General features: G+C 48.8%; 1 protein-coding gene and 1 non-coding gene across 2 annotated transcripts in view; both read right to left on the bottom strand.

The window, feature by feature from the left end:
- Positions 1–2,618: 2,618 nt before the first annotated feature.
- E2f7 (E2F transcription factor 7) overlaps positions 2,619–14,599 on the bottom strand; it is a 40,227-nt gene continuing 28,246 nt past the window's right edge. The window contains exons 8-13 of the mRNA XM_028873040.2: positions 13,858–14,043; positions 13,237–13,306; positions 11,745–12,240; positions 10,027–10,291; positions 6,669–7,093; positions 2,619–5,268 (exon numbers count right to left, since the gene is read on the bottom strand). Of these exons, the coding sequence (XP_028728873.1) occupies positions 5,098–5,268; positions 6,669–7,093; positions 10,027–10,291; positions 11,745–12,240; positions 13,237–13,306; positions 13,858–14,043 (1,613 nt within the window). The 3' untranslated portion in view covers positions 2,619–5,097. The remainder of the gene's footprint in view (positions 5,269–6,668; positions 7,094–10,026; positions 10,292–11,744; positions 12,241–13,236; positions 13,307–13,857; positions 14,044–14,599) is intronic.
- On the bottom strand, positions 8,989–9,095 carry LOC114695673. The gene has a single exon (XR_003734897.1). It is a non-coding gene; the product is annotated as a U6 spliceosomal RNA (small nuclear RNA).

Here is a 14,599-nt window from a genome sequence, read left to right on the forward strand (position 1 = left end):
GGTTATACCGCCGAGCCCATTCTTCTGAATTAAAATGAAAACGCCGTGTGATGTAGTGTTAGGTAATTGTTGTTCCTGAAGCTGGGTAATGAAATAGCCCTCTAAAGCTTTAATTTAATATATATAACTTTTAGGGCAACTCTCTAGTACTCCGGTGTTTTGGAGATATGCCTTTGAGGCAGTCGTAGTGGATACAGATAAAAGTCACATATGACCTCTACCCTTAGGAAGCTAAGTATTAAGTTCGCTTTAGAGGGCTCGGGGCATTGATTGGCTGCTTTTCAGAGGAGCTTCTTATAAAATGCCGTGAAAACGTTTCATACTCAAGCCAGTTCTTTAAGTCAAATACACTCACTAACATAAGTCTGCCATCTCGTAATGATGAAGAATGAAGTGTGAGGCGAGGGAGAAGGCTCAGTGGATAAAGAGGTCGGGGTGCAAGCATGAAGACCGGAGTTCAAATCCCCGGCACCCACACAGTGCACACCTGCAACTCTAGCTACAGGAGGGATGGCAGAGGCCAGTGGACTGCAGAGGCTCACTGAGAAACCTCAGAAAAGTAAAAGTAAAAAGTGATAGAGGAAAGACACCAGCTGTTGACCCCTGCCCACCCCCACCCTCAGCCATTTATATAGGCACACAGGGGTGCACCTCCTCCCCCTAAACTGTTTAATGTTATCCTTGATCTCCACTTTTCATTCTTTTTTTTTTTTCTTTGCAAGACAGGGTTTCTCTGTAGCTTTGCGCCTTTCCTGGAACTCCCTCGGTAGACCAGGCTGGCCTCGAACTCACAGAGATCTGCCTGCCTCTGCCTCCCGAGCGCTGGGATTAAAGGTGGGCGCCACCACCGCCCGGCCCACATTTCATTCTTAATGCCTATCAACACCCGAGCTCTTCAGAGCTCTCGTTGACCAGAGCCACTGAGATGAAAAGGTTACCAGTGGAGCTCCACAGAGCCATGGATGTAGATGTGGGACAATAGAAACCAGTTTAGTTTTTGGTATGACTTCCTAGACTTGGAAGCATCCAGGCCAGAAAAGACACAGAATCAACCCCACCTCAACACCAAATGAACCACCAGGACGACTCTGTTAAGTAGGAAATGTTAACGGCTTCAGTGGTCACCTCCCGACGTGGACATCCTGAACAACGGAAGGGTACCGTAACAGGCTATTCAAGTGTGGCTGGGGCACCAATTACAGATGCTGCATTTCCGCACTGCTGGGCTCTGCAGAATTAACGGAGGTTTTGGAAAAAATGAGCAACACATCTATCGAGTCCCCTCACCCTCAAGATTGTGAAAAGTTCGAGGAAATGGACTTGGAACTAGATTTAGTGAGGGTATCAGAATGGCACAGCTCGCCTTGCCTACAAGGAATGAGGGGGAGTGTGTCTTGTTGCTTGCCTCCAGCCCTTCCTGAAGCAGGAAGCTGATTCTGGTGACTGACTCTCCTGGGGAGATGGGTGGGCCAGGGTAGAGTTTGGTTGGGCCCTCTTTGTGAGGAGACAGGCCACGGGATGTGGGCTAAGAGGATATGGTCAGCCTGGGGTTGGTTTCTGTGGAAACCAGGGGCTGTGGGAGGAACAGTGGCTGGAGGAAAATACACTGCCTGTGCCCTAGATGTTCAGGCACAAGGCTCTTCTCTGTGAACCAGCAAGACACCATGGCCACTCTTATAGTCATTTAATTCTGGTGGCTTGCTTATAGTTCAGAGGTTCAGTCCATTATCATGGTGGGATATGGCGGCGTGCAGGCAGACGTGGTGCTGGAGAGGTAGCTGAGTGTCCTACATCTTGGCTTGCAGGCAATAGGAAGTGGACCGAGGCACGGGGTAGTATTTTGAGCATAGACGAGACCTCAAAGGCCCACCTCCACAGTGACGTACTTCCTCTCACAAGGCCACACCCCCTAAGAGTGCCACTCCCTTTGGGAGCCGTTTTTCTTTCAGACCACACCAGCTGAAATGTCTGCCTGTCCCATCTAACAACGAGGCGGCAGAGCTGACACCTAGGTACCATGGACCACACACTCTTAAGTCTAGAGAGCTAGGTGGAAACCATGCTAATAACAGACTTTGGTGTGAATGAAAGTGAGCATGTGTTAGACCCACAAGCCGTTAACCTCACGAACACCAGGAGCCGGGAAGGTGGTCTCAGTTGTGACTGCCGAATTGAACGTCAGTCCATTCTGGAAGCTCTAAACGTCCAGCTGGACACAGCAGACCCAAGGCCAATAGCATGGTCCTGACCCTCCCAAGCTCTCAGGTCAGCCCGATGCAGTTATTTCTGGTGTGCGAGAGTCACAGGAAGCATCGATGACGTAGCTGTTGTAGCCACTGTTAACGTTTTTTTACAATACACAGTAGTAGAGAAAACCCACAGGGCCCGTGAGACCACTTAGCAGGCAAAGGTGCTTGCCACGAAGTCCAACCACTTGATTTGATCCCCAAGACCCACAATTTAGGGGGAGAACTGACTCCTACAAGTTGTCCCCTGGCCTCCACCTGTGTGCCATGGCATGCTACCCCCAACACACACACACACACACACACACACACACACACACACACACACACACGAACGAAATGAACATGTTCTTAAAAGTCATATCACTACCATTTCTTACTAAATGGCCTTTATTTTCATGGCTACTATATAAAGCTTAGTATTTTTCTAAAAGGAAAGATTGGTTTACATGTAGTAAAGTTACAAGTTAGATGGCTACGGACAATATAGCCACTAGGAGAGAGCGGAGCCAAAAGGACGTGGAAAACACAAAGCGGTAAGCAGCAATAAAATTAACATCTACAGAGAAACCTAGCAGTGCAATAAGGTAAGCAGGAAGCAGCTTTTACACTGGAGTTATTTAAATACAGAAATAGCACCTTACATCGAGCAATGTAAACTTGGTAGGTAGGTTCAAGTATAAAAGTTATACCCCCAACTCTTGTACCAGAATGCAAGGGTCTCGCAAACCCCGGACAGCACGGTTTGAGGCGGCACACCCCCTCGGTACCGACTCGGTGTGAGCATGTCCTCCGCAGGGTCGCTAACAGTTACTTCTTCTTGCACTCATTAGACTACGACAGACTGGATTGCCACTGCTCTTCCGCCCCGGGTCAAGCTGTGCAGCTTCGAAAGGGCATCAGTCTTCTGGAAGAGTCCCAAGCCGCACCACGTGGGACCCTCGGACACAAGTGACTCGGTTTTCCCACGGATGAAGTTGCTTCTTCGCACCCTCTCAAGAACCACAAATTCTCTGAGGTTAATGTGGTCAATTCACAAACGAGAGTAAAAAATCGATGATAGGACAGGGCGGCAAACAGTCAAAATAAATGAACGTTATCCAGGAGCAAGGAAAGAGGGTTGTGTTTCTATTGATATGCGGACTTCTTGATAAAGGAAGTTCATAAGCGTGGCGGATTTTAAATGCCAGCGCCTTCAACAAGGCTCACTTGCTGCATGTCCGATAAACGGAAAAAGGGCGATTTTTCCGTGTTCCAGGAAGGAACCAGCAGTGTGGATTCAGAGTCACCACCACCACCATGCAATTTTTACCTAACTCAAGAAAAGACGAAAACAAAACCAACCAAACAAAAACTTTTAAAAAGGGGAACAATGCCTTATTGCAACTTTAGAAGCTTAGTGTTGATTAAAAAAAAAAAAAAAATTGATCAGTAGCGAATGCGTTAAATCTGGGCCACCCATTTCAAGTTTTCAAAAGCGATTGTTGGGGTAGTAAGACTAAAGATGTCCTGTACTTAATATAAAGCTACTTTGATCAGACTCCCAGAGTCTCTTAAATTAATATTTCTTATTCTTTTATATGGTATTTTATGGGGCACAAAAATACAAAGAAAAGGTAGCCTTATGTTAAGACTCTAAATCTAGGAAGTTTCATGAGAAAAAGGCCGCAGGAGGAAGACAGGGGAAGAGGTTTATTCTGCAGAGACAAGATCGAGGTAAAAACACGCATCCATGCAGAACACGGAGAACCCCAGAGCGACGTGGCGCACAGGGGGAGACGTCCGGCAGTTTCCAGAACTGCATCTGTTAGACCAACCAACGCCTGTGCCCGCCGCCCCTTTTCTGGACCACAGAACTTCGGAGCGCTCTCAGGAATGGACAGAATGTGCCCATTTCCCCCCCTTCCTCCCTCCAAGTACGAGGAAGGCAAGGAAAAGAAAGTAAAAGAATCAGCCATTGATCTGTACGCAAAGGAAGCGGAGCACAGTAGGTTTCGTTTTGTTCTCAACAAACAGTAAAACCTCACTGTTCACGGGAGAAGCAGGCGAGGCACCTCGACTTCCGGTGGTGGTCCCACGCCCCCAGACGGACAGACGGGACAAGCACAGTTCATCGATACCTAGGCGGGGCATTCACAGTTACTTTGGTCTTGACATGTGTTGTGTACATATACATTTATCCACATTATTAATAAGTTGTAGAATAAGTGCAGGGCAATTTATAAAAAAAAAAAGTCTTAAACATTCAAGTCGCGATACCCTGAAAAATACGTGTTAGACCGATGTCGTAAACTTTGTGCAGTAAGTCGTCCCCCCCACCCCCCCACTTGAAGAACAAAATAAATAATACTGTAGGATTTGTAACTGAAGGCGGCTGGCTTCCTTCCTGGAGCCCGAGGAGGAAGCCGTAGCGTCTTTAGGCTGTAGAGAAAGTTCTCACCACAGACTCACTCAGGGCAGGCGGGTATGCACGTCGCCACCACTTGCCCTGGTTAAGTGCTAGACAGCCCCCACCCCCTACTTCAGAAGAACCCCAAGGCTCCAGCAGCCTGTTAGGACTGACTTACTTCCAGCACTCGGATGATTCTTGAACCAGACCACACCAGTCACCAGTCAGTCAGGACTGCCGCTGGGACACGCAGGGCCCCCCCGACTCTAGCTGGCATCGAATGCATAATTAGCAATAATCACTTTCAGGAAAATAGGGTGACTCATGATGTTGGGAAGTTAGCGGAACCAGAGAGCAAAGACACAAGCTAAGGACGGGGGTGGCCTGTGGTCGCCTCGGGACATTGTCTGGGACACAGGGAACTTTGGGTGCGGAGGCGACCCCACCCACTGGAGCGTCAAGTTAGTCAGGCCCACTGTTCGAGATTTCTAGCCGTCTCTGGGCTGAGCTAGTGTTTCGTGATTGGCTCCTCTCTCTTTTCTTAAAGACAGGGTCTCCGAGGCTGCCAGGGGTCTTGAAAAACGTCTCCCGGTGTCTCCGGTGGATGCTCTTGGGGGTCGCTGGTGCGGGTGACTGAAGAGAGAGAGCAAAAGCAGAGATGAAATGATGCTTCAGGCTCCAAGACGGGAATCTCTTCCTGCTGGGCGTCACCAGCTTGCCTGTCCTCTTTCTCTGCTCTGCTTTCCCATTCTATGCTTCCCACCCATCCAACCCTTAGCACAATGCGTTGAGTATCTCAGATACGGAGAAGCAGAGTCTACCAAAAACTGTTTCAGACGTGGCCAAGGACTCGAGCCAGGGCGGGGGCTCTGCCATCACTTAAGCCGTGTGGTACTGGACAAATGATTTCACCTCTGTGTGCCTCAGCTTCTGCATCCCCATCAGGGATGAATGTCAACTTCACGGGACTGGAAGAATGAAGTGAGACACGTCTTGGTCGAGTACTTTAGAAGACGCAAAGCAAACACACTGTGTGTCTGTGGTCCCTTCTGCTAAGAGTCATCCTCTCCGTGTGCCCTAAAATGGAAGGCGGAGCATGATTCCGCTAATTCTCTATCTACGCTGCCCAGATCAGTGCCTGGTTCATAACCAGCGATCAAAAAGCAGTATGCTGACCTATGTACATACCGTGACAGCATGCACGAGACCCTGTGCAAACTCAAGCCGGACCAGTTTTGGCCACACAGAATAACGTGTCTTGAGCGTGATTAGTGACTCTGAACACTGTCTTCTAAGAATGGAACAGGTTTTTAACTGACTCACCACAAAAAGAATCTGAGAGACGAACACAGTGCTGACTATTCGGGCACTGATCGTACATGTGTGTTTTTATGTGTGTGTGGGTGACCTAGGCGTCCAGGCGGCATGTTTTAAGAAATGATTGGTGGCCGGGCGGTGGTGGCGCACGCCTTTAATCCCAGCACTTGGGAGGCAGAGGCAGGTGGATCTCTGTGAGTTTGAGGCCAGTCTGGTCTCCAAAGCGCGTTCCAGGAAAGGCGCAAAGCTACACAGAGAAACCCTGTCTCAAGAAACAAAATAAAATAAAATAAAATAAAAAAATAAACAAAAAAAAAAATAAAAAGAAATGATTGGCACTGAGAAGTATCCCAGTGAGAACTGAACTGTCCTATATCTGGATGTTTAAATTTAGGACATTCTCCTCAAACAGCCTGAAGAGACGAATGCCAGATCAGGGAAAGTGTCCAAGTGTGGAGATCTCCTATAACTACGCCTAAGAAGGTCCCGTCTACCCTTGGGAAGTCGGGTGACGATTGAAAAGATTGGTCTTAAAGTATGATGTCCCTTGCCCTGGAGTCCAATGCTTTGTGGAATAAGCAGATGACACACGGTTCACACCACCGAAAACCAGGTAGGCCCTTATATCATAGCTCTGTATCGGTCAAGTGGCTGAGAAGAAAGCTAATGATATGCAGACACACCCCACCATGGAGTGACCGAGTCTCGGGTCTCACCTGTTCTACATTTACCATCGACACCGGATGTCTCATGTAACCAGGGGACTCGGGGTGGATGACACCGTGGGAGCCCGGCATCCCTGGACTCAGGTTTAGGGAGGGCTGGCACTGAAGCTGAGGGTCCGCGGAAGGGATGCTGCTGGACGGCTTCGGGTGGACCACGGCCGCAGGGCTGAGGAGAAGGTGAGCGGTAGACCCCAGGGGGGACAAGCCGAAATTCATGGGTCCCGTGCTGGGGAGAGCGCCGGGAGCCGAAGGGATGGGCCCGGGTATGGCGGGAGAGTAGAGAACCGGGAAGGGGGCCAAGCTTGGAGATGGCAGGAACATGCAAGGCACGCCGAAGGATGGCAGCGGACCCGAGGATGGACCCCCAGCGTGGGGGGTCTGACTGCCTGACAGGAGCATGTTGAAACCATTCAGCCCTGAAACAACAGAAGGAGAGCAAAGTGGAAAATCACAACACAAGATCCCCTTCCTGTTCACAGCCCTCGTGGCTCCTCCAGGAGTCCATAACACATCCATGAGTGACGGAACCGTCTCTCTGGTGACAGGGAACATCCTTGCTGTGCTCATCCGGCTGACATGGCTACCTCACATAGGCCGTAAAACCGCATGTCAGCCTTTATCTACGGGGTCTTGTGGTCAATGCCTGCGGAGAATTCTTTTTGTGTCTTTCTCCGTGGATGCATGGAATCGCGTGTGAATGGAGGCAGGCGTGGTCACAAGAGGAAAACTTTGGGTGTTGGGCCCTCACCTTCTACTCTGAAGCAGGGTCTCTTGTTTCCTGTCGCGCGGACCAGGCTAGCTGTCCTGAGGGCTTCTGGGGGTTCTCCTGCCTCAGTTTCCCATTTCTCCACAGGAGTGCAGGGAATATGGAGATATGCACCACCGTGCCTAGCTTTCTGTGGTTCTGGGGATTTGAACTCAGTCTTCCTGCTGGCTCGGCAAGCGCTTTACTCACTGAACCATGTCCCCATCCTCCTGTTGAGGGGGTCTGCGTAGGAACTGCGCCAAATCCAAAATGAAGGGGAAAATGGAATCTTGGTGGGAAAAACCCTATTTTTTATTATTATGAACTCCTAGCCAAAAATTCATAGTTTCCTCAGTGATTGCAAGCAACAAATCCTAAGAGTATGAAAAATACTTTGGCAATACTGAAAAGTACAGATATGGGGCCCGGAGAGACGGTTCACTTGAGAAAGTGCTGAATTCAAGCAAGAAGTCCTGAATCTGAGCTCTGTAAACAAATAAACACCAAGACCCCTCTTCCCAAGCCAGGCACGACTACCTGCAATCTCAGCGCCAGGGAGGTGGTAGTGGTGGGGGGGTTGGGACGGGGGGTCCAGTGGATAACCAGCATAAGCCTATTTGGTGAGTTCTAGTCCAAAAAGAGATTGGCTAAGACAAAACAAAACAAAAAATGTGGGTGGTGCCTGAAGGGTGAGGTTATCCTCTGCCCGTAACCCACACACACAGCTAGGTTCTGTGCCTGTAGATTGAAGGTCTTACCATCATGCTTAACTCATCACAGCTTTGAAAGTTTGGGGCGTCTGGACTTGCTACTGGGTCTCTTGTTTCTCTGTGTACCCCTGGCTGTCCTGGAACTCACTCTGTAGACCAGGCTAGCCTCCAACTTGGAGATCTTCCTGCCTCTGCCTCCCGAGTGCTGGGGTTAAAGGCAGGTGCCACCACAGCCCAGCTGCTACTGGGTCTTCTTATTAGTGTAAATAACTAAAAAATTTACCTTCTACTTTAATCTTACTGGAATTGTTTCTTTATAAGTCTGTTTACTCAGTTGCCTGCTTTGTAAACATTTTGAGGAGTCCACATGTTCCCCTCAATTGTCTAATAATGGTTATGGTTGAGCAATAATAGTAAAAAAGCCAAAGAAACAACAATAAAAAAAAATCCCATATTGCACTACAATTTCAATTCTGCAGCGGCTGAGTCTGCTTACTCATTAAAGGGTCCTCAACACTGGGCTGTCCTAGAGTCACAATCCAAACTGAAGCCATGACAGATGGTGGGTGAGAGGCACCCATCTCCTCGGCCCGGCAGACCAGACGTAAGCCACTTCAGAAATTTGGTGGCTAATCTTCATGATCAACTCGACGGAATCAAGAATCGTCTAGGAGACATGCCCGAGTGTGTCTGTGAGGCTGTTACCAGGGAGGTTTATCTGAGGGGGGAACATGTTCCCTAAGTGTGGGTAACACCAGCACCAGCCCATTGGCTGGGGCCCTGGACTGAATGAAAGGTGGAAAGCTAGTGAGTGACAGCATTCAACCTTCTCTGGGTCTCTGGGTCTTCTTTTTTTTTTAATATGGAATTCTTCACAAATTTGCATGTCATCCTTGCACAGAGGCCATGCCAATCACCTCTGCATTGTTACAATTTTAGTATATATGCTGCCAAAGTGAGCGCCTCTCTGGGTCTTGACCGCAGACACCATATAACCGGTCATCCTGCGTTTATTTGGCCATGCCCTCCCAAACCAGAAGCCCAAATAAACTCCCCTTCTTAAACTTGTTCTCAAGTCTTGTCTTCTAACACAGAAAAGTGACTGATACAATATCTTTGTACCAAGAACAACTCTCTGTACATAGGGCACACCTTAATAGCTTTTCACTCTAATTCAGTTTTTCCGAAAGAGCAACAGGATCTACTGCGTCTTAGTAAGTGCTGGCACTCACTCTAGGTACCTTAGACTTCTTAAATCCAGTTCAGATTTCTCAGCACTCCAGAAGTAGGTGCTATTACTAGTCTTCTACCAATGAGAATATCTGAGTACTTGTTTTAAGTTGACACAGGTAATAACTGGTGTGAGATGTCAGGACCTCGCACTGGCGATCACGATGATGTACTCGGTACTTCTCCACACTGGAAATCAGAACGCTGGCTGTGCCCAGTCACCGAAAGATTCATACCGTGATTATGAACCAGCACCAGACTTGCTTGAATCAAAAAATAAACTTAGGGGCCAGAGAGATGATGGCTCAGTGGTTAAGAGCACTTGACTGCTCTTCCAGAGGTCCCGAGTTCAATTCCCAGCAACCACATGGTGGCTCACAACCATGTGATGGAATCAGATTCCTTCTTCTTCTGGAGGATACACAAATACATCTTAAAAACGAACAAACTTGTCTTTTAGATGGGCCTTTCTTCGTCAAATAAGGTGTGACACACTTCAAATGTATCTGATTACTCCTATAGAGGACAGGAGTCTCCCCTTTATCTACGGAGGCCGGGAGCGAGACAGGTGCAGTACTACCACGACAATTCACTGCTCCCTCTGGCCAAGTGTCACAGGCAGAGATGTCCGTGCCTGGTGGGAACGCCACGAGGAAGCCCTTACCTGCTGGAGACTGCACATACAGGAACTGCGGCAGCGAGGAGTCTTTGGTGATCCCCTTTTCGTTTGAAGACGTTTCGGCGTCTGGATTTCTCAGCGGGTTTCCACATTCAGAGGCCAGGAAGCAGCCGTTGGCCGCAGCCCTGCCCGGAACGTCTTCCGCGGCGGCCGCGGGGAGCTGACCCGTTACACGGGCGTCTTCCAGGGGGGTGGCTCTCCCATCGCCCGCGGTCACAGGAGAGGCGAGGGCTGTGGACGTCGAGGGTCTCTAAGCACAACCAAACCAGAAAGCCAAGGGGAGCCAAGTCAGAATTCCAGCAGTCAAGTTTTGAAAGAGCTCTCTTAAAATATCTAGCGCACAGATGAGCGAACACTTGGGTTAATGGCTCAGTTGTTTTTCTTTTATTTAGAGGTAGAGTATAGAAATGGATGTGTGTGCGTAGGCTTATGACTCCTGTGTACACATATGGTAGAGATTACAGCAATGCCATGGCATTCAGCCTGTGAAGGAAATGCTTCTGTGCTGGTAACCTGTAAATAGTGTTAGGGTGGCGCGTGCAGGCCAGTGGTTCTCAACCTGTGGGTCGCGACCCTCCACCCCCGGGTCAATCTGTAACAGTGACGATGCATCCTGCATGTCCGATATTTACAACCTGTAACCGTAGCAAAATTACAGTTATGAAGCAGCAGCAAAAATAATTTTATGGTTGGGTTATTAAAGGTTCACGGCATCAGGAAGATCAAGAACCACTGTTTCAGGGGCTGTTAAGACACGTACGTGGGCTGGCCCGAGCTGCCTTGGTTGTCCAAGACATGTCAGTCTTACACGTTTTTTTTTTTTTCTCCTTTAGTTTTTAAATAAAAATTTGATTTACTTTTTACTAAGTTAGTTCTTGGACAATTGCACACAGTTACCCTCTCCTCTACCTGTTAGTATCTCCCTTCCACCCTTATCAACTCCACCCCGTCCTTACACTTCTAATCTGCCGCGCTGAGCTCTACATAAAACTAGAAGAGCCCGTTTTGGCAAGAGAAGAGGAGAAGGGAAAGGCACTTCTTGATGGAGTAATTTCCATGCAGCGTGCCCGGCCGACCCACCGCAAACGCGCTCTGGTCCTCTCCCTCTTACTGGTTGTACCTCACTAACTTCGCCTTGGCTATTACGTGGGGGAATGCAGACAGACAGTTCATGTCCGTCTTTCTCACTCCGTAGCTAAGGGACCAGGATCACTGGGGCAGTGCACAGCGCTGACCCAGCCCAGTCCCGGCCTTCCAGAGGCATTCACATCCCTGACTCAGGTACTCCACTGTTTCCAGAGCCCAAATGAAGACTGTCCTGATCCCAAACTTGTTTTCTTTTTTTAAGTTCATTAAAAACAAAACAAAACAAAAAAACCACTGGGAAGAAATATACAAACATGCTAATAATGATTATGATTATTGCTCTCTACTAACAGACAAGCTTTTTTCCTTCTGTATACTTTTTTTTTTGGCATTTTATAAGAAGTGTGACTTTTTTATTTTGTTAAAATAAAAGTCACCCTTCTTAAAGTATTATTTTATGCTGAGGCTTTCTGGCAAAGCCAGTCTAGCGCTTCGTTAAATACGAGGACCGCATGACATATACTTCTAGTCCAGAGTCTACTGGCTGAGAGCATCTGTCTTCATTAAGCTCGGGGCCGATGAGACGGCACCAGACACATTTACCCACGCTCCCTTACCTTGGGCATGACTAGGGACAAGGGGCTGTCTTCAAATTCCTGACTCTGTCTTTTCATGGCGGGCTCATCGTCCTCTTCTCGGGGGTTCCTCTCCTCACACAGGCGCTTCTGAGCCGAGGGTGCCAGCGACAGGTCAGCCGGGACTTCTGCGCCGCCGCCACCGTCCTCCTCGGGTCGTGACTCTGGGGACAGCCCCTCCGGCAGGCTCCCACACAGCATGATCAGCGAGGAGGGCAGGTACACCAGGGGCTGGCCGGCCAGCAGAGCCGGCTTCAGGCTCTCCGCGTCAGGGGCTGCTGATGCTGCGGAGGGAAGCGGGCCGCCCACGTGTCCGCCACGTAGACCGTTCTGCGTGGAGAAAGCCTGCAGATCTGTCTGAGCAACGGAAAAGACCGGGTGGGCTAGAGGCTTGACGCGGTATTCTGCATCGGCGGGGCGGGCAGGGTCCAAGCCGCTCGCTGGAGGCACCGCTCTGCTACTGGCAAAGGCTTCCCCCCTGAAACCAAAAGAAGCGATGAGTACCACCATCAAGTCACCGAGCTCTTACCACAGCCCCCGATTCTCCGCTTTCCAAGTCAGAAGCGAGGCAAGCCGGCTCAGACGGACGTTCGGATGTCCTCCCTGGTCACACAGGGACGGACCAAGTAACTCTTGCTGGGTGGCTGGGGATGACAGGAGGTGCCAGTGTGGGAAGAGCTGTTGGGGGTCTTTGGTGATCGCTGACACTGGTTCTCCCACGGCTAATGGTTATTGAATATTGGCCCTTAGCAGACACTTTGGTAAAATATCATAGTCATAGCCACTTTTATTTTTATTTACTGATGAGGAGAACCCAAGCCAAGCTCAGAGTTAATCCACCCGCTAGAGTTCTAAAGATGAGAAGCTGGGCCTCATCACGGGTCCGCTGGCTGACCAAGGCCAGGTTCCAGGTTACTGGGAGGGAGTATGGCTAGAGGGGAGTCTGAGCCAGGCTAATGTAAAGGAAAGCTCTAGTCCAGTTTACCCAGAATTCAGTGTGAAAGACAGTGGGTGGTGAGGAGGTAACCTTACCTACTGGGTTGGTACTTGGTTAATTCTCCTCTCAATTTGCTCAGTATTAATGTAATGAAGACTGCTTAGGCAGTCTTCATGTAAAATTAAGCCCCATGATGAGATTTTAAGTTTGGGCAGTCAATCTATCTATCTATCTATCTATCTATCTATCTATCTATCTATCTATCTATCTATTCCAAATATTCAATAGTGAATGTGTTCAGTTTGTTTGGGACTAGATTAACCTCTGGGAAGTCGAGGATGTGGATTTCTGCTGCCAGCAGATGAGTACTTCTTCCCAACCACGGCCTCCCTAAGCAAGAAACTGGGCTCTCAGGGTCAACAGGCCACAGTGAATCTATCAACCATTAATGCGTCTGCTAGACATTGCCGTCAACCTCTCCATCTCCGCCAGGAACAGCATCGCGACCTCATCCTGGGTTCTTAAAAGACCACTTACTGCGAATTATCTTCCACTTTCTGTCTGTAGATGGCTGCCAGACTTCCAATTTCTAGGGAATAGGCTGATCCTAAAAGGGAACGTGAAGGTTAACAAATGCAGTCGGGGCCTTCCATGGACAGACAGACAGACAGACAGACAGACACACACACACACACACACACACACACACACACACACACACACCCCAGAGACTGCTCCTCAAAGCTTCAAATCTGTTCTGGTTTTTGTTTCAGAAAGGGCCATTTCCAGAAGCTGGCTACTAATGATGATTTCAGGTCTCATTAAGAATAATCGAGAGAGCGAAACAAGTGTTGTTTCCCAAGTCGTAAATTTCTGTGATATATCAACATGGCCAAGCATAGCCAAGCGTAGCAAGCCAAATTGATCAGGGCCGACTGGATCAATTTCAGGCGTGGGGCTTTGCTCACACCCTGTGAAGTCAGCATCTCTTTGGCAGCCAATAATTGCCTGACTTCAGGCAAGTGAATAGTTGGCTGTTGGGGAAAAAAAAAAATTGGCCCGGTCTAGAGAGATCATTTGAAAACGCCTGCCTATCACCAAGGCTACTACTACGCCATGGCAACTGACGGACTCCGAAGGCTGAGCACGGGCGGGTACCTTGTTTTCCTCCCCGTGGGCTGCTGGGTTCTGAGCTCACTTTCCTCTCGATCTTCTCAGATGTCTGAAACGCGTTGAAGGAACCGTGCCGAGCCAGCCGCTGCTTGGCGCACACTCGGATCTGGCCGTATGTTTCTTTCTTCCATTCCGGTAAGACAGATGCTGAGACATCCAACAGTTCTTCATCTAGAGAGAACAGGACGGCAGTGCTGTGACCCAGCCACAACTCTTGGGTGATTTTCATCATTTTAAGAGCTGGTTTTGAGGGGCTGGAGAGGTGGCTCAGTGGTTAAGAGCACAGGCTGTTCTTCAGGAGAACTCAGGTTCAATCCCCTCCCACCCCCCATGGCAGCTCACAACTGTCTGTAACTCCAGTTCCAGGGGAATCCGACACCCCCACACAGATATACATGCAGGCAAAATACCAATGCACACAAAATAAAATAAATAAAAGAGACGGCTTTGAACTTATAATTGAAATGGAGTTACCCTATTACTTTATATATATATAAACCTAACACAATCAAAAGAATTTTATGAACTATCTCAAACCCCAATTTCTTTCCACGTCCTGGAAAAAGAAAAATGGCTAACTATAAAGTGAGAATGAACCCATATGTAGCCTAAAATTATCCCAACTGCAACCAAAGTGGAGCAAGATGTTCTTCAACCCGAATTAGAACAGGCCCGACATTTTAATGCTGGGTTAGGGCGGGACAGCAAAGGAAACCTGCCCAAGTTC

Source organism: Peromyscus leucopus, chromosome 18, assembly GCF_004664715.2.
Source record: "Peromyscus leucopus breed LL Stock chromosome 18, UCI_PerLeu_2.1, whole genome shotgun sequence".
NCBI classification, from domain to species: Eukaryota; Metazoa; Chordata; class Mammalia; order Rodentia; family Cricetidae; genus Peromyscus; species Peromyscus leucopus.